The 22,928-nt window shown below is 49.9% G+C and overlaps 1 protein-coding gene across 14 annotated transcripts in view; it reads left to right on the top strand.

Annotated features, from left to right (window-relative positions):
- Positions 1-22,928, top strand: part of RNF17 (ring finger protein 17) — a 502,688-nt gene that overhangs the window by 364,016 nt on the left and 115,744 nt on the right. For all 14 annotated transcript variants that reach the window (XM_088458561.1, XM_088458560.1, XM_088458571.1 and 11 more), the window contains one exon: positions 3,999-4,276. In XM_088458561.1, coding sequence (XP_088314687.1) covers positions 3,999-4,276 — 278 coding nt within the window. The remainder of the gene's footprint in view (positions 1-3,998; positions 4,277-22,928) is intronic.

Genomic DNA, 22,928 nt, shown 5'->3' with positions numbered 1-22,928 from the left:
ATGGCAGGTAGCACATTCCCCTGTTAGTAAGACCACATTGCAAGCAGGAAACAATTACATAGAGCCACCGGGCTCACACTATAGCTCCACTGAAAAAGGGGATAGAATACCTAGGAAGCGTTTGGTGAGCAGGTGAAGGCAAGCCAAGATGGTAGTATAACAGCCTTTAGGCAGAGTGGGGAAGTGGATTATATAAAAGCCCCCGAGGCATATACAATATACAATAAAAGCAGTGCTAAGGGGACTGAGCTGGTGAAGGAGAGGTATGAGCTCACCACTTTCCGGAATATCACCTCCAAAGCAAACACCTCGGCACTACTGGGGCCACCAGCAAAACTCTGCAGGTCCACAGCCGGAATCAGGATCTAACATATCAGGATCCCACAGGGCCTCAGGAAGGCCACACCAGGCACAGCAGGGTAAGGGCGTAGCACAGGGTCCCCAGCGGGTGTTGTTGGCAAAACCAGCTTTGTGAGGTAGGGATGATACAGCCGCTCAGTGACCCCTATGCGGGGTAGTATCAGTAATCCCCGAATGCAGCGGTGGGATCAGATGACGTGGACCCAGAGACACCTCCGCCACATGCCTGGAAATATAGTCCCCGGCTCCAGGAGGTAGAGAAGGCCAAGATCCACACCAGGCTCCAGGGAAGTCGCGCCGTGTGCGTCAGAGCGGGAGCGCAGCACGGGCTTTCCGGCGGGCGTCGGCAGCAGCTCAAGCCAACGGAGGTAAGGAGGAGACCACCCGATGTCACCCACGCGGAGGGAGGGTCAGCCGGTCACAGGTGTAGCGGCAGGGTCAGGCACCGCGGACGCAGAGGCACCGCCGCAACAGGTCCGGAAATCCAGTCCCCGGCTTCAGGAGGTCGGGGAGGTCGCAACCCGCAAAGGCATTTAAAAATGCCTTCCGATTCCGCGGACCTTCTCCCTCAATATGGACAAGTTTAGAGCCGATGTGGGTGCAAGCAGGGGTGTCAGTAACCGCAGGAAAGATGCTTTTAAAGGAGGCCATGAAGGAGCTCTCCCAAAACACATCTCCCCTCAGTGCTTGCTAGGCCACGCCCCCCCTTTTTACCTTTTTTGTTACATTACAACCAATAATTACTTTTTTTTTTTATCTGAATTTTATGTGATGGATCTCTGCACAAAATAGTCTAATTTGGTGAAGTGAAATGAGAAAAATATATATATAAAAAAATAAATCTTTATAAATAAAATTCTGAAAATTGGCATGTGCATATGTAATCACCTCCTTTGCTATGAAGCCCCTCAAAAGTTCTGGTTCCAATTACCTTCAGAAGTCACATAATTAGTGAAATGAAGTCCACCTGTGTGAAATCAAGTGGCACATGATCTGTCAGTATAAACACACCCCAGAGGCTGCAACACCACTAAGCAAGAGGCATCACACCATGAAGACCAAGGAGCTCTCCAAACAAGTGAGAGACAAAGTTGTTGAAGTACAATTCTGGGTTGGGTTATATAAAAAAAAAAAAAAAAATATCCAAATCTTTGATGATCCCCGGAGCACCATCAAATCCATCATCATGGAAAGAACATGGTACCACAACAAACCTGCCAAAAGTGGGCCGCCCATCAAAACTCACAGACCGGGCAAGGAGGGCATTAATCAGAGAGGCAACACAGAGACCAAAGGTAACCCCGAAGGAGCTGCAGAGTTCCACAGCAGAGACTGGTGAATCTGTGCATGTGACCACAATAAGCCGTTCACTCCATAGAGCTAGGCTTTATGGAAGAGTGACCAGAAAAAAGCCATTACTTAGTGATAAAAATAAGAAGACACGATTTGAGTTTGCCAAAAGGCATGTGGGCGACTCCCCAAATGTATGGAGGAAGGTGCTCTGGTCAGATTAGACTAAAATCTAACTTTTCGGCCACCAAGGAAAACGCTATGTCTGGCGCAAACTCAAATCATACGATCACCCTAAGAACACCAACCCCACAGTGAAACCTGGTGGTGGCAGCATCATGCTGTGGTGATGTTTTTCAGCAGCATGGACTGGGAAACTGATTTGAGTCGAGGGAAAGATGGATGGTGGTAAATACAGGGATATTCTTGAGCAAAACCTGTTTGCATGTGATTTGAGACTGGGACGAAGATTCACCTTCCAGCAGAACAATGACCCGAAGCATACTGCTAAAGCAACACACTAGTGGTTTAAGGGGAAACATTTAAATGTGTTGGAATGGCCTAGTCAAAGCCCAGATCTCAATCCAATTGAGACTCTGTGGTCAGACTTGAAGATTGCTGTTCACAAGCGGAAACCACCCAACATGAAGGAGCTGGAGCAGTTTTGCCTTGAGGAATGGGCAAAAATCCCAGCGGCAAGATGCAGCAAGTTCATAGAGACTTATCCAAAGAGACTTGCAGCTGTAACTGCCGAAAAAGGTGGCTCGATAAAGTACTGACTTTATGGGGGTGAATAGTTATGCACACTGAAGCTTTCTGTTATGTTGTCCTAAATGTTTTATTTAATATAAAAAAAAAAAAACACAACTTCACAGTTGTAGGCATGTTCTGTGAATGAATTGATGGACAACTTCAAACAATCCATTTTAATTCCAGGTTGTGAGGCAACAAAACATGAAAAATGCAACGGGGTGTGAATTCTTTTGCAAGGTGCTGTATGTAAATGTAACTTAGGGTTTTTTAAAAAAATTAAATATGCAAAAACTCACTTTTTACAAGTTGTCATTATGGGGTATTGTGTGTAGAATTTTGAGGACAAAAATTAATCCTTTTTGGAATAAGGCTGTAACATAACAAATTGTGGAAAAAGTGAAGCGCTGTGAATACTTTCCAGATGCACTATAATTGGCTGGTATTTAGTCTGTACACAGTTCTCTAGCAAGGGTAGGTGACAATGATTTTTATTTGACATCTAGGGACATATGACTGGCTGACATGGTATGATGACTGTTTGCGCAATATCTTGTCCATTATGACTGGTCACCATTATTCAGTTGTGTTTTTTGGGGGTTTTTTTAGGTTACATTTTTGGTGCCAACCTTATGATTTGTCTGTTTTAAATGTTGACATTTTGACACTGTCGACATTTTCACCTGTCTATATATTATCTTTATTATGGCAATGTCTACATTATGGGCACGATTCAATTCAACGCGATATAAATAGCGCCGGGAGATAGCTCCCGGAGCTATTCAATTCATCGCGCTGTTAGGTCGGGGAAGGCTCGTTATCGCGCCTTAAACAGGGTGCTTAGGCGCGATAACGGGCATTCCCCGTCCTGACTTACCGGCGCGAGGCTGTTTTCCCAGCGCTAAGGGCAGAAAACAGCCTCGCGCCGGGACTGTTGTCGGACTTCTTCTCTCATCCCCGAAGGGATGAGAGAAGAAAACATTAGTCGGACCTGTCAGCGCGGTGTATTGAATAGCTCCGGGAGCTGACTCCCGGAGCTATTCACATCACGCTGAATAGAATCGAGCCCTATGTCCCTGTCTACATTTTGACTGTCTACATATTGATTGAACGCATATAGGGGCCTATATCAACGAGCATTATCATACGCAACAAGGTGATAACTCTTTGAAAAATGACAGATAGGCACTGAATGGCATCAGCACCATTTATCACATGCAAACAGTTGACAGGAGCTGATTAACTGAAGCACCATTATCATATGCAACTAGTTTTACCACTCGTTGCATATTAAACGTGTTTATAAATAGGCCCATTAGTCTTTGTTGACATTTTGGTTGTCTCAATAATGTATCTCTTGACATTGTTGATTACATTTTGATTGTCTGTCTAAATTATTACTGCAAGTAACTGACCACATTTTCTATGGGGATAGAATGCAAATAAACAATACTTACATTTCTTCTTCTACAAAATGCTATAGATAATTGTATGTGACATGTTTTCAACTATTCTATTTTTATATTAAATTTACAATTGTCTTTTTTTTTTTTTTTTTTTCTCTCTATTGCATACGTTATGCCGCACTTTTTTCACAGGTTAAAAACACATGATTCCCTGATGGATGTTAATGAAACTACAAAGTTGCCTGTCAAAGAAGAGGTTTCAGTACAAGAAGTTACATTAAAAGCGGAGTCAGGTTCAGACAGTGTAACCAATAAAGAAAATATTATTCCAGTATCTGATGAGCCTATGATGGAGCCAGTCATTGATGAGCCTTACCTTCCTCCACATTTACCCAAGGAGAAAACATTTTTGGCTAAAGTTACCTATGTAGCTGATGATGGAACCATACATGTGATCCAGGAATCTTTGGGTAACACCATTGCTTTAATATGTGAAAATCACTCTCACAGACAAGTTACTAAATATGTTGTCATCTATATATATATTTCTATAATAGAAGAGAGCAGTTGCCTGCCGTGATATTTTGTAGTAATGTGGGCTTTCACCATTGAATTGGCGAATGTTTTTTAAAAAAAAATTGTCGAAGTTATCAAAGCATGTAAATAATAGCTATTTAAGCCCGATTCAGTGTAATTTTATTAACATATGCAGATTTGTTAATAAAATTATACTGAATAAATGTTAGCTCTTAGTTACATAATTTGATCATTTAAAATATCAACAATTTTTTGGAGCTTTTTAGAAAAAAATTTTTTTAAACCATTTAAAAAAAAAAAAAAAAGTTTATGCTGTGCATTGTTTTTTTTTTTTTTTAAACTATATAAAACATTCTAATTACACTACTTGCAGGACTTTTTAGTCCTGTAAAAAGATTAGTCAGTAGCCAGGGACGTTTCTAAGGATCATCCATGACTCACTGCTGGCTGGGAGGGGGTGAGCGCCTGGGGAGTCAAGTCTACTGCAGTGGTGTCAGCCCAGGCTGGTGGACAATCTGAGCTGCCCCCTGAGGCCCGGCACAGAAATACAGTCTACCTGCAGCTACGGATGGGTGATATTAGCACAGCCTGCAGGATGAGGCAACAGGGAGGATGCTACAGCAACAGATGGGTGGGCCGGCCAGGATTGGCTGAAATTGGCAACTGCAGCCGCCTGCAGGCTCCTCTGACGTGATTGTATCAGTTGCAACCATGTCAGGGAAACCCAGCTAGGCGTGGTCAGTCAGACAAGTGGTTATGTATTGTTTCTCTCTCATCGATCTGGAGGCACTGGAAATTTGGGATCAAAAGTGTGGTGTAGGAGTTGGGACACTTTGCCGAGTTGCAGACAAGTCCATGTGCCATAGCCAACTTACACAACTTAGTGCAGCTACAAGGAATTCTGAGTTGTACTTATTTCAGTCACTTCTCATCAATGGCTGAATGGTCAATACCAGGGCGTTTGCGAGTAAGTGAAGCATCTTGTGGGTGTGTAGTCAGAGTTGCGAGCTGTTTTGAATTAGAAATCAAATAATTGCGCCACAAAGGCGCTTTCATAGGTTAAACATGAACTAACTTCTGCTTTAGAAGATAACGATGAGGTCATAAATCACATATGGGATTCAGGTGCAAGGATGTTTCTTTCAGTCTCAGGTGGAGCTATGTACACATCACTCATTAGGTTGCCAAAAGATAGACAGTAGTGCCAAACCTTTTGACATTAAAAATATCTAATATCGCAGAACACTCACATTTTGAAAAACAGAGAATCTCATATCAATCCGTAACAATGAATATTCCCAAGGACAGATATAAGCCAACAAAGTACCAGTCCCCTGTGGGGATTACCTGTCCAGGGTCCTAAATCACCTTTTCTTAAATCGTTTTGTATCAGAGATGATTATTCATCAGAAGCATGGTGATGAACCCCTTTTATACCCTGTCAGAATTCTTGCCTAAATAGACATGGTAGAGCTTATTTCCCCTTCATGCTAAGGACCTGGAAGTGACGTGAGTGAGAGCGGAAGTGCGATTCCATACCCATGAAGTCCACCTAAACAAGAAACTTGTCCCCTCTCGCTTGCTACAACAGTATATGCCCCGTGCATTCCTTGCTGAATCAGGGCCTATATCTTTAGTTCTTTTCGATTTATTGCCAAATAGATGTACAGTAGTTGCACTTTATTAGTGGAAACAGATGCCATCTTAAATATATATTTTTTTCAGGTTCTGATGGGCTCCAGCTTTTAGGGGGTCACATGTATTTACATCCGAAGCATAAAAAATAATAAAATAACAAAGTATTTACAACCTTAAAATATGTATATAAACTTTTTGATCACATTCATCTCAAAATCCATATTTAGACCTTAAGTGGCCAGTGTTTTTAATTTGTCTCTTATGTTGGGTACAGACTAGACCAGGGGTGGCTAACCAGTCGGAGGCAAAGAGCCAAAAAAGATATGTAGTCAATCAAAAGAGCCGGTAACATGCGCGTGCACACAAGGGGCGTGGCTTATTTGTCACAAGGCCACGTCCCATTTTTGTGCGCACGCCTTTGGTATGACAATTGCAGGAGCATGACCTTGTGTCACACCCCTGTTTTTAGTCAAGTTGGGGGCGAGCCCAGCACATTGAAAATAAACATTTTACATAATCTTCCCAATATACACTGTTGAAGTGAAAGAAAAAGCCAGAGCAACATTGAAATAGCCACGTTCACATAAAATACATATTGAAATCCAGAACCACATAAAATACATTGAGAATGCCAGTGCCCATTATGCTGTGCCCTCTGTAGTTGTACCCCATATGCAGTGCCCATTAATCAATGCAAACAGTAGTTGTGGCCCTTATTCAATGCCCCCTGTAGCTGTACCCATTATGCAATGCCCCCAGTAGATGTGCCCATTAAGCAATGCCCTCCACTACTTGTGGCCCTTATGCAATACCCCCAGTAGTTGTGCCCATTATGCAATGCCCCCCAGTAGTTGTGCCCCTTCTGCAATGCCCCTGTAGCTGTGCCCCTTCTGCAATGCCCCTGTAGTTGCGCCCATTAATCAATGCCACCAGTAGTTGTGGCCCTTATGCAATGCCCCCAGTAGTTATGCCCCTATTGCAACGCCTCTGTAGCTGTGCCCATTATGCAATGCCCCCCAGTAGTTGCCCCTTCTGCAATGCCCCCTGTAGCTGTGCCCATTATGCAATGCCCCCCAGTAGCTGTGCCCCTTCTGCAATGCCCCTGTAGCTGTGCCCCTTCTGCAATGCCCCTGTAGTTGCGCCCATTAATCAATGCCACCAGTAGTTGTGGCCCTTATGCAATGCCCCCAGTAGTTATGCCCCTATTGCAACGCCTCTGTAGCTGTGCCCATTATGCAATGCCCCCCAGTAGTTGCCCCTTCTGCAATGCCCCCTGTAGCTGTGCCCATTATGCAATGCCCCCCAGTAGTTGCCCCTTCTGCAATGTCCCCTGTAGCTGTGCCCATTAAGCAATGTCCCCCGTAGCTGTTCCCCACCTGCAAAGCTCCCTGTAGTCGTGCCCCCAGCACTACCCCCCCCCCCTCTCCCCCCTATGAAGAAACTTAACTGCGAGCTGGCACTGCTCCATGACGTCAGGGCTCCCGAGTCCTGTCGCTGCAGGTGCCTCCGCCGCCTGCTGGATCTAACTGCATCCAGCAGTTGCGCGGGCTCCTCACATCGCGTCATAATGTCACCCACGCACTGCATTACTGGGAACGCTGGCCTCTGAAGCGATCAGAGGCTTCTTTAGCCTCTGATGTCTTTAGAGACCAGCGTCCTCAATAACAATGGGGGTCTGACGAGCCGGTAGCCGCATTAGAAGCTCAGAAAAGCCTCCATGCGGCTCGAGAGCCACGGGTTGGCCACCCCTGCACTAGACAATATGTCGTCCGATCTTGTGAATCATAGCGACATATCAGGCACTTTGTCTAATGCATGCGGGTCTGACATGGAATATCATTAGCGAGGACCATCCTGCCGAATGTAGCATGGCCCAGGTGGTCGTTGTCGGCATCTGCAAATGTGTATGCATTTGCCGATGCCAGCTCCCCCGCAGGGTTCCGTCGTTGAAGATGTCTGGCACACTAGATATCGTCTAGTGTTTTCCCGACTTAAGAGCTCCTTCATCTTCTAGTGTAACCGCGGTTCTAGAGCTGCTTGTACTTTAGGGATTATACCGTACTCCCATTCCATTTTGTCTATGTCACTGATTGGATACAGAGCACAGATTCCAGTCTTTTAGCAAAAGACTGACATTTATTGTACACTGATTCATTTGTTGTTCAGTTGATGTGCAGGGAATACACCACTATTTCTGTTTTTTTTTGTTTGTTTGTTTGTTTTTCTATTTCAAACAGGGAATTTTTGTTCAAATATGGATGATGTTGTGACATTTGTCCCATTAAAAGGTTTATTTATATTTTAAGAAAATATCCATACTATCTCAATAAAACTTTTTGGGTGATTTAACTTTTTCTAGGTGATTCACTAGAGTATTTGGTAGCAACACTTGAGGAATCTCATTGTGTGGGTGAGAACATCTATTATCCAGCTCTTCACCTTTTAAATACATTGGTCTTTTAACACTTTGGACTCCATTCATGTAAATTATGAAATGCCTACCGGAAAATATCACTAGATATTACATTGTATTAATGTGATAGTAATGTTTTGTAGCAATTCAGTAATATGTTACTCTCCCACGACGACCTCTGATAAACGGCCCCTTCTCGATCCCAGTAAGCAGTGCAAAGACTGATTCCTGCTGTTCTTGCAGGAGAGTCTGGAATTAAGTTTTGTTTATAACTTATTTTTTAATGTAAAACTGTTAGAATGTTAAAGTTCTTCTCTTATGGCAGTGATGTATTTGCAACCTCCATACATCCTCATAGCTATTTCAGCATTTAATCTGGTGCTGACATTTTTGCAGCAGCCTTCCTGCTATTTATCTGCAGAGCTGAGAGCGCTTTGGAGCTCTGGCTGTGTCTTGTTGGTCTCCTGGTCTTATCTTTTATGTAGACTGGGCTGATTTTAGTACCAATATATCTTTAGCCCTAAGTGGTCTCTTAGTGACATCAACATCAAGTTATTGTGATTTAGGACCAAGTTTTCAGAGAAAGAGAGCATCTTTGCTCTCTTTTTTTTTTTTTTTTGCCTTTTCTGGATTTAGGTTCATAATACAATGTCCAAAGGAGCTGGGAATTGTGCAGAATGGATGACTATTTGGTCCTTAGTGTCCACTTGAGATTTTGGCAAACTTTTATACTGACCATTCTCATTTCTTTAGACAGACAGGACAACCAGTTACTGAAAATTAAGAGCGCATGTGCCAGTCGCTCCTCTGGTCTTTGGCACATATGTTCTCCTAATTCTACAGATTAGATCAGGCCTGGTCAACCTGTGGCTCACCTGCTGTTGTGAAACTACAAGTCCCAGCATGCCCTGCCACTGTTTTGCTATTAGGGAATACTAAAACTGTGACAGGGAATGCTGGGACTTGTAGTTTCACAACAGCTGGAGAGCCGCAGGTTGGCCAGGGCTTGACTAGATACTTTTGGATCCAGTGTGCCCATTTTGGATCTTACAGTAAGTTCCGCAAACTGTTTCAGAAAGTACATTCCCTTAGGACAGTGTTTCCCAAACTCATTCTTTAGGGAGCACTAACTGTGCATGCTTTCCAGGTCTCCTCACATAATCCTAAACCTAATGTGTCAAATGTAATATGGTGAGAGTTTAGAAAATGTGAGAATTTAGCGGTAATCTTTCACTTTTTAAACTCTGTATGTTCTCGGACTCTTATTACATCGGCAAACTCCCATGTTTTTGACTCAAAACACCCTTACGCTTTAAACTTTAATCCAGATATATTCCAATTTTTAAGAGAAATCTCGAGAAATGTGAGAATTTACTGCTAAACTCTCACATTTTCTAAACTCACACCCTATTACATTTGACCCAATAAGTGAAATAATTTGCTCCATCTGTGGCTCTTTTAAAATGTGTCAGCCAGTAATGAATAAATCTGTGCACCAATTAGGAAAAATGGAAACCATGCACTGTTAGTGCTCCCTGAGGAATGAGTTTGGGAAACACTGTCTTAATACATTGTCCCTCACGTGGGGAAAATTAATTTTTTATTATTTTTTTTTTTTGGTCACTGGACTAGTAAACTTGACACTTTTTTTTGTTTCTTTTCTGATTCTCCTTGTTAGCATATTTGTTTTTATTCTGGTAAAAGAATGTAAAGCAAAAAATTAGCTTTACTAGCAGGATTCTTGGGGTATAGAGATGTTTCTGCTTTTGGAAGTCAGTTTGAAGGTGCTCTATCTCCTGCACCACAGTGTCTACCAGGGGTTGGCAACCTTTTACTCTGTGTGCCTACCACACCACTTGCTCCCAGTGTGCCTCACCTACATCCATCTCAGCTTTTATGATGCCAGCCAGAGCAACAGGAAACCTGACCTCCGCACACAACAATTATAGTGGTCCCTTTACAAAGTTGCCTTTGAGGTGATGTAGAATAGCTTTAGATTCAACAATTTGAGATGCAGTACAGCTAACATAGAACGGACAAGGAGAGGATGGGGCATAGATGTCTTACATCCATGGACACACAGGTCCACAGATCGTTCCAGGACAGAAAGGGTAATCTCCAAGTGTCACCCCAGGGTTTAGTAACCCTTATTTCTACTTCAGGGTCCATAGGGGGTCCACAGGGTTGACCTTGGGGTTATAGCTGGAACAGGATCCATGGGCACCACACAGTTAAGCTTTTAGCTCCCAGGATGCACTTGGGTCCTCCTCTATACCCCGCCCCCGAGCCACAGGCACCTCAGTGTAAGCTGGTGCCCGGCCGGAGTCGGTCACCGCGCAGGGGGGCTGCAGGAGCAGCCCCCAGAAGCTTTTTATTTTAAGTTAAATTTTATTTATTTTTAATCTTTTTACTACAGACGGCAGCGAAGGGCTGTCTGTACAGACGCCCACGCTGCCGCTCTGATCCCCGACTGGCGCCGCGACGCCAGTACTGATCTGGGGATCGCGGCGGGAGGACAGAGTCCGTACTAGCCGGACTCTGTCTACCTCCCAGGACTGCTGCCGGAGTCGCCGGGGATTCAGGTAAGCCGCGCGTCGCTGGCTAGCGGCGGCGCGCGGAATGCCTTAAATGCAGTGCTTTAGCCTCCGGTCCGGGGGACAGACCGGAGGCTGCTGGCAGTGGCGGCGGGCCCCCCCATAACCCGTGGGACCACTAGACCACCAGGGATAACCGGCAAGCGGGAAGCCAGCATCCCTGGGGTTATGGCCAGCCAGGGGAGGAAGCCTTCCCTGTCAGCGGCTCCTCCCCTCAGCTCAGCGCGCCTTTCAGCACGTAGTCTGGCGTCGCTGAGCTGCAGATTCCTCGGCCACTCCTCCTCTGAGGTCTCCAGCGGCCATTTTCCCAGTGGCAGCGCAGATCTCAGGGAGCACGCGGACCGGTCCCCCTGTGTACCTCTCCCCTGATTAAGGACAGCGTACACAGCACTATAGCCCTCCCAGACACTGAATCTGGGCAGGTTGATTGTAGTGTAAAGGTGCAGTGAGTATATCTTCCTGCATGGTATGTGACTTTTTGCTAGTGCTGCCTGTCTGTGCTTATTTTCCGCTTACTGTCAGCTTATACCTATCCCTTTACTTCTCCTACAAGCCCTGCAGGTGTGTGGGGGAGGGGCGTTTCTACTGACCTCACTTATATAGATCACGTATTTGTGAGGTCCGTCACATACAGTTGTGTGCTACTCAGTGCCATATTGTGGGCTGTTGTTCAGCACACCGGTGAGTGCGTTTTACTTCTACCCTGGTGCCAGATATATAATATATTCTGTCATGTCAGACGAGGAGGTTGAGCGCTCAGTGGCTCCGGTGTTGGCCTCCTGCGGACGCTGTTCTGCAGGAGTAGATAGGGAGGATTTGTCACAGGATGGCCTGTGTAGTCGATGCCAGGTGGCTCCTGGCCCATCCAGACCTTCTCTGGCGCAGGAACCACCGTGGGCGATGTTTTCTCAAGTGCTGGTGTCTATTGCGGACCGTCTGTCGGTCCCGACTGCTCTCCCTACTAGGGCGGTGCCCCAGCCGACCATCCCCCATTCCCCGGGTGTCCCGCAGTTATTGCGGAGTCCTCCTGGGTCTCAATCAGTTGGTCCCTATGCGGGGTTGCCTATGTATATACAGGCTTCCCCTGTGCCGCAGCAGCCTGTGGTACCTTTTCAGGCCCCTATGGCGACGCCTCCACCATGGGTGGATGTGCTCTCCAACTCCGTGCAAAATTTGGCGGCCGCTTCCTCGGCTTTTCAGTCAATGTTGCAGACTGACATGCCTTCTAGGATTTCTAAACGCCCACTCATGACACGGGCTGCTCAGGTATCGGACTCAGAGGGTTCCTCAGATGATGGGGAGGTCCCTGATGACACGGACTCGGACGCCTCGGTCCAGGAAATGGATACCAAGTCGTCCATTAATGTGCGAGCACTAGTTAGGGCGGTGCGAGCTATTCTTCTTATAGAGGATGAGGCACCGGTTCCTAGGTCGAAGTTTCCTAGTTTCAAAAAAACTAAGGTGGCTTCTGCGGTGTTTCCCCTGTCGGATCAGTTGACGGATCATATGGCGGTAGCTTGGCAGGCGCCCAGTAAGAGATTCCTTCCTCAGAAGCGGTTGGCTTCTAATTACCCCTTCCCTGAGGCACATTGTAAAAAATGGGAAACTCCACCGGCGGTGGATTCCCATGTCACCCGTTTAACTCGGGGCGCCACCTTACCATTACCGTCGATATCCTCGCTGAAGGATCCCACGGACAGGAAAGTTGAGACTTGCTTAAAGTCTATTTACTCCCTCTCCGGGGCGGTGGCCCGACCGTCCATGGCCATTTCCTGGGTGGCCAAGGCCATTGAGGGGTGGGCCAATGCATTGGAAGATACCTTCCCGGACGACGCTCCGGATGTCCAGCGGGCGTTGTTGGGACAAATGAGGGACGCCGCTTCTTACATTGGAGAAGCTTCTTTAGATGCTAGTCTGCTGACCTCGCGGGTATCGGCTGCAGCGGTGTCTGCCCGCCGATCCTTATGGTTGCGGTCCTGGAGAGCGGACTCTGATTCAAAGAAAGGTCTGGAGGCCTTACCTTTCAATGGGGAATTACTATTTGGTCCGGACTTGGACAAAATAGTGGACACCCTGGCTAAATCCAAGTCGGCCTTCCTCCCTTCGGCGGCACTGCCTGCTAAGGTTCGGAGTTCGGCTTTTCGTTCCTTTCGGGTTCAGGGTAAGGCGAAAGGTCAGTCCTTCCCGAGACAGTCTGCGAGTAAGACAGCCTCTAAACCCAAGAAGCAAGCCTGGAGTGCTCGGCGCCCTTCTTCCAAGCAGGAAGATAAACCTGCGGCCTGATGGGACGGGCCTCCCTCTGGGGGACCTCAGAGTGGGAGGCCGACTTCTTCTATTTGCCCAGTGCTGGCACAATACCACCACGGATGCCTGGGTTCGAGAAGTGGTCTCCCAGGGGTACACCCTGTCTTTTCGGCACAGACCACCCCACCAGTTTTTCTGCACAAGTCCTTCTCAGAACAAGACCAAGGCGTTACAGGTTCAGGAGGCTATAGAGTCCTTGCTGAAAGCAGGGGTCATTGTTCCCGTTCCTCTATCACAACGAGGGACGGGGTATTATTCGTCTCTGTTTCTGGTGCAGAAACCCAATGGTTCTCATCGCCCTATCCTCAACTTGAAGTCTCTGAACAAATTCCTCAGAGTTCCCAGGTTCAGGATGGAAACGTTACGTTCCATCATTCTGGCGATGGAACCGGGGGATTACATGGTGTCCCTGGACATCCAGGACGCCTACCTCCATGTTCCGATAGCATCTTCACACCAGCGGTATCTGAGGTTCGCTATCCTTCAACACCACTATCAGTTCCGGGCGCTACCCTTTGGTCTCTCCACGGCACCGAGGGTGTTCACGAAGATTATGGCGGTCATGGCCGCACATCTTCGGAACCAGAATGTACGGCTACTGCCGTACCTGGACGACCTCCTGTTGCTGGCGAGCTCCCCGGAGGTACTGCTTCAACATCTCCACCTGACGATCGCTTGCCTGCAAGCACACGGGTGGTTGATAAATTGGAAAAAGTCCTCTCTGATTCCATCACAGCGGATGGTTCATTTGGGAGCCCTGCTGGATTCGCGTCAGCAAAGGATCTTCCTGACTCCGGAGAAGGTCGCCTCACTACAGCTGCGGATACGCAGTTGCCTGAGCCGTTGCCGCCTGTCGGTCCATTCGGCTATGAGAGTTCTGGGGTCCATGGTGTCGACATTCGACATGGTGGAATTTGCCCAGTTCCATTCCCGGCCCCTGCAGGGGCTGATTCTATCAGAATGGAACGGGTTACCTCACCGGATCCGCTCTCAGGTGCTGGTGTTGTCTCCGGACGTTCGGCTATCTTTGGCTTGGTGGCTTCAGACAGCTCATCTGGTCGAGGGGCGCCCATTTTGGATCCCGGACTGGGTCCTGCTCACGACGGATGCCAGTCTCCGGGGTTGGGGGGCAGTGACCGGCTCTTTGTCGCTTCAGGGTCGTTGGTCAGCGGAAGAAGCACTTCTCCCCATCAACATCCTGGAACTGCGGGCAGTATACAAGGCCCTGCAGTCGTCCGGCCCCGCTCTTCACGGAAGGGCGGTACAGGTGCAGTCCGACAACGCCACCACGGTGGCGTATATCAATCACCAAGGCGGAACTCGCAGTCAGGCAGCGATGTCGGAGGTGTCTCGTATCCTGTCTTGGGCGGAGGGTCACATTCCAGCGATCTCGGCGGTCTTCATCCCCGGAGTCCTCAATTGGGAGGCGGACTTCCTCAGCTGTCACGACGTGCATCCCGGGGAATGGTCGCTTCACCCAGAGGTGTTTCAGCTACTCGTGGACAGGTGGGGACTGCCGGAGCTGGACTTGATGGCCTCCCGTCACAATCACAAGTTGCCCGTTTACGGGTCAAGGACAAGAGACGCAGGTGCAAGTCTGGTGGACGCGCTGTCGGTGACATGGACGTTTCACCTGGCGTATCTGTTTCCTCCGATATCCCTGCTTCCTCGGGTTCTGCGGAAATTCAAGCAGGACGGCGGCATGCTCGTGCTGGTAGCTCCGGCGTGGCCCAGACGTCCTTGGTACTCCGATCTGAGGAGCCTCTCCATCGACGCTCCGTACCTTCTTCCTCAACGTCGGGACCTGTTGTCTCAGGGGCCCTGCCTTTACCCGGATCTGGGTCGGCTGTCTTTGACGGCGTGGCTCTTGAGACAGCCGTCTTGAGGTCTAGGGGTTTCTCCAGTTCGGTTATTGGTACGATGCTCAGGGCACGCAAGCCTGCTTCAGCACGGATTTATCACAGAGTGTGGCACACTTACTTTCAGTGGTGTGAGTCCAGACTTTATGATCCTCAGGTGTTCCGAGTTTCTAGGATCTTGGAATTTCTTCAGTCAGGATTGGATCTTGGCTTACGCCTTGCATCTCTGAAGGTTCATGTGTCCGCCTTGTCCGTGTGGTTTCAACGGCGGATTGCAATACTACCAGACGTTCACACCTTTTTCCAAGGTGTTCTCAGGATCCAGCCTCCTGTGGCTCCTTGGGACTTGGCGGTGGTGCTACGGGTCCTGCAGGGTCCTCCGTTTGAGCCTCTTGAGGCGGTGGAGCTCAAGTGGCTGACATTTAAGACGGTTTTTCTCCTGGCAATTGCTTCGGCCAGGAGGGTGTCTGAATTGGGGGCGCTTTCCTGTCGCCCTCCTTTCCTGATTTTTCACCAGGACAGAGCGGTGCTCCGCACTCGTCCTGAGTTTTTGCCTAAAGTGGTCTCGAAGTTCCATATTAATCAGGAACTTGTTGTGCCAGCTTTTCAGTCCCCTGATCTTTCTGCTGGTGAGACTTCCTTAGATGTGGTCCGGGCGCTTAGAATTTATGTAGACCGGACGGCTTCGGTTAGGAAGTCTGATTCCTTGTTTATCCTCTTTGGTTTTCACATGAGGGGTTGGCCTGCCAACAAACAAACGTTAGCCCGTTGGCTTCGTTCCGTTATTTGTGAGCTTATGCACAGGAGGGCTTACCTGTGCCAGCCTCTGTTAAGGCTCATTCCACTCGTTCTGTGGGTCCCTCTTGGGCTGCTAGACGTGGCGCTTCTGCTGTTCAGCTGTGTAGGGCGGCCACTTGGTCTTCAATTCAAACGTTTTTGAGGTTCTATGCGTTTGACACCTTTGCCTCTCAGGATGCATCCTTTGGGCGCCGGGTACTCCTTTCAGCACAGGAGCGTCCCCGCCCTTAGTTGTACTGCTTTGGGACATCCCCAAGGTCAACCCTGTGGACCCCCTATGGACCCTGAAGTAGAAAACAAGAGATATGGTAAGAACTTACCTTTGTTATCTCTGTTTCTACGAAGTCCATAGGGTCCACAGGGCGCCCGCCCTGACGCACCTGGCTTCAAATGGGCTGTGTGGCTGGTCACCGGTTTTCCGTCTCCTATTGCTGTGAGTATGGTTTCTTGTGTGTTCCAGTCTTCCTTCTCTCTGTTCCATATTCTCCTCCGGCCTAGGCTGCTTACCAACTGAGGTGCCTGTGGCTCGGGGGCGGGGTATAGAGGAGGACCCAAGTGCATCCTGGGAGCTAAAAGCTTAACTGTGTGGTGCCCATGGATCCTGTTCCAGCTATAACCCCAAGGTCAACCCTGTGGACCCTATGGACTTCGTAGAAACAGAGATAACAAAGGTAAGTTCTTACCATATCTCTTGTTTTTATATACCAATGTTTCCAGTGTCCCCAATGGACTTGTAGGAGAGGATTTAATATTAATTCAAAAATCCCCCCATTTTTATGTTTTGTTTTCCATCTTAAATATGTCATTTTAGCAAAAAACTTTACAGTCTGTATATAATATAATATATATTTATTATTATATTGTGCAATCTCCAGTAGCAGTTTTAAACAGCACATTCTTGCAGGTATCGCGAAGACAATGCTGGAACTAGAGTATACAAAATCTCTTAAATTGTCTTGAAACCAGCCTATGATGATCCAGACTTGCTCCTCAGGGAACGTGCAAGCAAAGACTGAGGGCCCTATGTATTAAAGCTGGGAGAGAGACAAATAGACAACCAATCAGCTCCTATCATTTTCTTCTTCAGGGTCCATAGGCTCCACAGGGAGACCTTGGGGTATAGCTTGATCTGGATCCACGGGCACCACGCAGTTAAAAGCTTTAGCTCCCAGGATGCACTGGGTCCATCCTCCATACCCCGCCCCCGAGCCACAGGCACCTCAGTTTAAGTTGGTGCCCGGCCGGAGTCGGGTCACTGTTTTCGCAGCCCCTAAGCTGATTTTTCTTTTATGAATTTGTTTAATTTTCCTTTGAACTTTTCAGAGTGGGCAGAAACTGACTGTCCATTGGACGTCCGCGCTACCGCTCCATCACCCCACCGGCGCTGCAACACCAGCCGGACGCTGCAGGCTCCCAGGATTGCTGCCGGATCTACGTGCACATGATCCGTGTGTTCAGCAGTCTGTTGTCTCTGAGGAGAAACCGGAGGTGCTGGCAGTGGCGGCTTGCCCCACTAGACCACCAGAGACATGTGTTCGGCAGCAGGAGCTGGCGTTCCCCGGGGGTTAATAGCTGGCCAGGGGAGGCAGCCTTCCCTGTTTAGCGGCTCCTCAGCTCAGCGCACCTTTTCACTCGGGTCTGGCGTTGCTGAGATGCTCTCCTCCTACGGCCACACCCCCTCTGAGGGCTCCGGCGGCCATCTTCTCCTGGTTGCATCGCAGATCTCTCGGGCAGCATACTGACTGGTCCCCCTGTATATCTCTCCCCTGGGGTCAGTGTATACAGCACTATAGCCCTCCCAGACACTGAATCTGAGCAGATTGATTGTAGTGCCAAGGTGCAGAAAGTACTCCTCCTGCATTGTATGTGACTTATGCTAGCGCTGACTCTGTCTTTTTTCTACTTCCGGGTCCATAGGGTATCCACAGGATACCTTGGGGTATAGGTGTGACGTCAGTCGCAGGGCACCAAAGAGTTAAGCTTTCAGCCTCCCAGGATGCACTAGGTCCCCCTCCTATACCCCGCCCCCGGGCCAAGGCACCTCAGTTTAGTTTGGTGCCCGGCCGGAGTCGGGTGCACCTGTTGGAGTGGGGGCTAGAAGAGCCCCTGAAGCTTTTTCTTCATGCAGCTGTGGCTGCACATCTGGATGAACAGCATGGACAGTCAGTCCTGACGTCCATGCTGTCTTCCCTACACCCCGCCGGTACCAGAACGCCGGTACTGATCCGGGGATGCTGGTGGGCGTCTGGGGTCACAGCTAGCGGTGACCCCAGATGTTCCGGACCATGGCCGGATTCAAGGGGGACAGAGGTAAGCAGCGGGGTTCCGCGGTGGGTCCCCGCTGATCACATGGTCCTAAGTCCCCAGGCAGGGGGCTCCCTGGGGACTGGCTGCAGCGTGGAGCCAGGCGACCAACCTGCGCTTCCACTACCCCCTGGGACAGCGGACCGCAGCAGAGCGGTAGCGCTGCGGCGTCCCAGGGGTTAAATGCATGCCAGGGGAGCGCGCCTTCCCTGTCTCACAGCCGGCGCCTCCCCCGCTGCACACAGCCCTCTCTGCACTGTGCTGACTGGTCCTGTGTCAGCGCTCCTCCCCCAGGCCAGCTTCTCTCTGCTCCTCGGCGGCCATCTTCTCTGCAACGCATGGTGAACGCTGCTGGAAGTCTGGAAGGAAGCATCGTGGTCTGGGTCCCCCCGCATACCTCTCCTCCGCTGTGGCTCAGGTCTGTGTATGCAGCGCTGTGTCCTACCAGGCCCTGTGTCTGTGTAGTTGAGCGATCAGCGCTGTTAGTGCAGGAATTGTTATTTCTCTGCATTGTATGTGACTGTGCTAGCGCTGCCTGTAACTTTTCTTCTCTAAACTGTCAGCTTTATTACTGTCCCTGTTCTTTCTGCTAAAGCCCTTGCGGTGCGGTGCTGCAGGGTGGTCTCTCGCCTATTTAATACTTAATTGGTGAGAGAGGTCACATACGTGGTGCCATCATGTCTGAAAGTGATTTTCCCCTCCGGCTACAGTGTACCACGTGCAAAGTACCGTTAGCGGAGGGGGAGGGTAGCGCGGAGGGCCTTTGCCGGCAGTGTTTGTCCATGGCGCGGCCTATTACGGTTACAGCACCGGTACAGGAGCCGCCCTGGGCTTGTTTCGCTCAGGCGTTAACAGCTTTAGTGGGCCAGTTAGCTCCGCAGCCCGCGTTTACTCCGATGGGTTTGTCCCAGCAGTCTGTGGTGTCGTCACCCATGCAGGGGTTCCCACGACAATTGGTGGTACCCCACAGTCTCCCTATTTCCCCGCTCCCGGGTTCTCAGGAGCCAGCGTGGGTTAACTCCCTGACGAGTTCTGTACAGCACTTGTCGGATGTGTTGCAAGGGGAGTCTGTGATGCGGCCTCATAAAAGGCCGGTGGCGTCTCTGTCCGCTCCTTATGAGGATGACGAAGGGACGTCTGATGATGGGGAGATTCTGGATCCTTACGATCAGGAACCTTTCCATACTAAGGACGCTGATGCTAAGTCCAAAGTATATATTCCTGGACTTATTCGGGCGGTCCGCACAGCCTTGGTGATTGAGGACGAAGTTCCCCCAGCGGCTAAATCTAAGTATGCCTTTTTCAAAGATGTGAAGGGCGATGCCACAGTCTTTCCTCTTTCGGGTCAGTTGGTGGACCATTTAGAGGAGGCGTGGAAACAACCTGGCAAAAGATACCAGCCGCAGAGACGCCTGGCGGTGGCTTATCCGTTCGCGGATAATTATTTTGCTAAGTGTGAATCCCCTCCACAGGTGGATTCTCACGTGACCCGTCTTGTCCGTAGTGCCACATTGCCGATGCCATCCATGTCCTCCCTTAAGGATGCTACGGACCGCAAGGTAGAAATCTGCCTGAAGTCTGCTTATTCCCTTGCAGGGGGGGCAGCACGGCCGGCTATGGCCATTTGCTGGGTTGCCAGAGCGATGGAGCGCTGGGCGGATTCATTAGAGGCTTCTTTTGAATCCGACTGTCCGGCCGAACAGGCGGAGTTGATTGGCAATCTCCGTGATTCGGCCACCTACATCAACGAGGCGGCTCTAGACATTAGTACTCTGGTGTCTAGAATTTCTTCAGCAGCGGTAGCTGCTCGTCGCACCTTGTGGCTGCGATCCTGGAAGGCGGACGCAGATCCAAGAAAGGTCTGGAAGCGTTGCCGTTTACCGGAGAAGTTCTCTTCGGTCCGGATCTGGATAAGATTGTGGCCACGCTGGCGGCAGCCAAATCTGCTTGTCTCCCGTCGGCCGCTGCTCCTTCTGGTTCTGGACCATCGTCCTTTCGGTCATCTAGGGCCCAGGGCAGGCCCAAACCACAGTCGTTTCCTCGACAGGCTGGCCCTAAGAAATCGGTCAAGCCCCGGAAACAGGCATGGAGTACCAGACGTCCGGCCCCCAAGCCAGATGACAAGCCTGCGGCCTGACGGTCCGGGTCTCCCCTTGGGGGATCCCAGGGTGGGAGGCCGCCTGCTGCAGTTCTCCCGGTGTTGGTCGTTCACTACGACAGACACTTGGGTTCTGGAGGTGGTCTCTCACGGGTACGCCCTCTCCTTCCGGCACAGACCCCCGGCTCGATTCTTCACCACGGGTCTACCATCAGACCGGAACAAGGCTACGGAGCTGCGGAAGGTATTGCACACTATGCTCCAGGCTGGAGTTATAGTGCCTGTTCCATTCTCCCAGAGGGGCCAGGGTTTCTATTCAAATCTTTTTTTGGTACAGAAACCCAATGGGTCATATCGTCCGATTCTCAACCTCAAAGCACTCAACAAGTCTTTGCGGGTCCCGAAGTTTCGGATGGAGACCCTACGGTCCATCATTCTGGCGCTGGAACCTGGGGACTACATGGTGTCATTGAACTTACAGGACGCTATGGCGGTCATGGCGGCTTCTCTGCGGCTGCAAGGAGTCCGCATGTTGCCGTACTTGGACGACCTGTTATTGGTGGCAGGATCTCCAGAGCTCCTGTTACACCACTTGGACCTGACCATTGCACTGCTGCAATGGCACGGCTGGCTAATCAACTGGCAGAAGTCCACTCTAATCCCGTCTCGGAGGATTCTGCATCTTGGAGCCTTATTGGACTCGGGACAGCAAAGGATCTTCGTGACGGAGGACAAGATCTCTGCTTTACAGTCAAGGGTGCGCAGTTGTCTGCACAGCCGCCGGGTGTCCTTACACTCGGCGATGAGGTTACTGGGCTCCATGGTGTCGGTGTTCGACATGGTGGAATACGCCCAGTTTCACTCCAGACCTCTGCAGCACCTGATCCTGTCCAAGTGGAACGGGCTGCCTCAGTCTCTGAAGTTCCAGACGATTGTGCTCACCCCGGAGGTTCGCCTGTCCCTTGCGTGGTGGTTAAAGACGACCCACCTCAACAAGGGACGTCCGTTCTGGGTTCCAAATTGGGTCCTGTTGACAACGGACGCCAGTCTTCGGGGCTGGGGAGCAGTTTCGGGTCCACACTTGTTCCAGGGCAGGTGGACACCGACAGAAGCGGAGCTTCCAATAAATATCTTGGAACTCCGTGCGGTCTTCAATGCTCTCCTGCAGGCACAGCGGTTTCTCCAGGGTCACCCGGTGCAGGTCCAGTCGGACAATGCTACCACCGTGGCCTACATAAACAGGCAAGGAGGAACTCGCAGTCGGGCGGCTCTCGTAGAGGTCTCTCGGATCCTGGTTTGGGCGGAGCGCAATCTTCCGACCATATCAGCGGTCTTCATCCCGGGAGTGCTAAATTGGGAGGCAGACTTTCTAAGTCGCCAGGACGTTCATCCAGGGGAATGGTCCCTGCACCCGGACGTTTTTCAACTACTGGTGGACAGGTGGGGTCTTCCAGAAATCGACCTCATGGCGTCCCGGCACAACAACAAGTTGCCGGTGTACGGGTCTCGCACAAGAGACGAAGGGGCGTCTCTGGTGGATGCTCTGTCCGTCCGGTGGACGTTCAGGTTCGCATACCTGTTCCCTCCGGTCTCCCTTCTTCCACGGGTAATCCGGAAATTCAAACAGGAAGGAGGGACGCTCCTGTTGATAGCTCCCGCGTGGCCCAGACGGCACTGGTTCTCAGACCTTCAGGGTCTGTCCGTGGACAGTCCTCTGCGGTTGCCGCTACGACCGGACCTTCTGTCTCAGGGTCCTTGTCTTCACCCGGACCTGACTCGGCTGTCTTTGGCGGCGTGGCTGTTGAGACGGCCATGCTGAGGTCCTGGGGGTTTTCCAGCTCTGTGGTGCGTACCATGTTACGAGCTCGGAAACCGTCTTCCGCGAGGATATACCATCGCGTGTGGCATATGTTCTTCCAGTGGTGTCGACCGAGAGGTTATGCACCGCGGGAGTTTCGTCTGTCTCGGATTCTCGCCTTCCTGCAAGCGGGACTAGATCATGGGCTTCGCCTTGCTTCTTTGAAGGTACAGGTTTCGGCCCTATCTGTCTGGTTTCACCGTAGGATTGCTACAATCCCGGATGTGCGCACCTTTATGCAAGGTGTTCTCCGTATTCAGCCGCCCTTTGTTCCACCTGTGGCGCCTTGGGATTTGGCTGTGGTCCTGAGGGCTCTCCAAGGACCGCCGTTTGAACCACTGGGCTCAGTGGATATTAAATGGCTAACAGCTAAGACTGTTTTCCTTCTGGCCGTTGCTTCAGCCAGACGGGTTTCTGAGTTACGGGCTCTTTCTTGTAGACCCCCTTTCTTGGTTTTTCATGGGAACAGGGCAGTGCTCCGCACTCGGCCCAAGTTTCTTCCCAAAGTTGTTTCCCAGTTTCATGTTAACGAGGAAATAGTTGTTCCGGCCTTTAACTCACCGGGTCTTTCCGTGGGTGAGGCCTCTTTGGATGTTGTGCGGGCCTTAAGGACTTATGTTGACCGCACTTCTTTGTTTAGGAAGTCGGACGCTTTGTTGTCCTCTATGGCTTCTGTAAAAAGGGTTGGCCTGCTTCAAAGCAAACTTTGGCAGCCTGGA

This window comes from Taudactylus pleione, unplaced genomic scaffold (genome assembly GCF_031769625.1).
Source record: "Taudactylus pleione unplaced genomic scaffold, aTauple2 ptg000842l, whole genome shotgun sequence".
NCBI lineage: Eukaryota > Metazoa > Chordata > Amphibia > Anura > Myobatrachidae > Taudactylus > Taudactylus pleione.
This window is presented reverse-complemented; position numbering and strand designations above follow the sequence as displayed.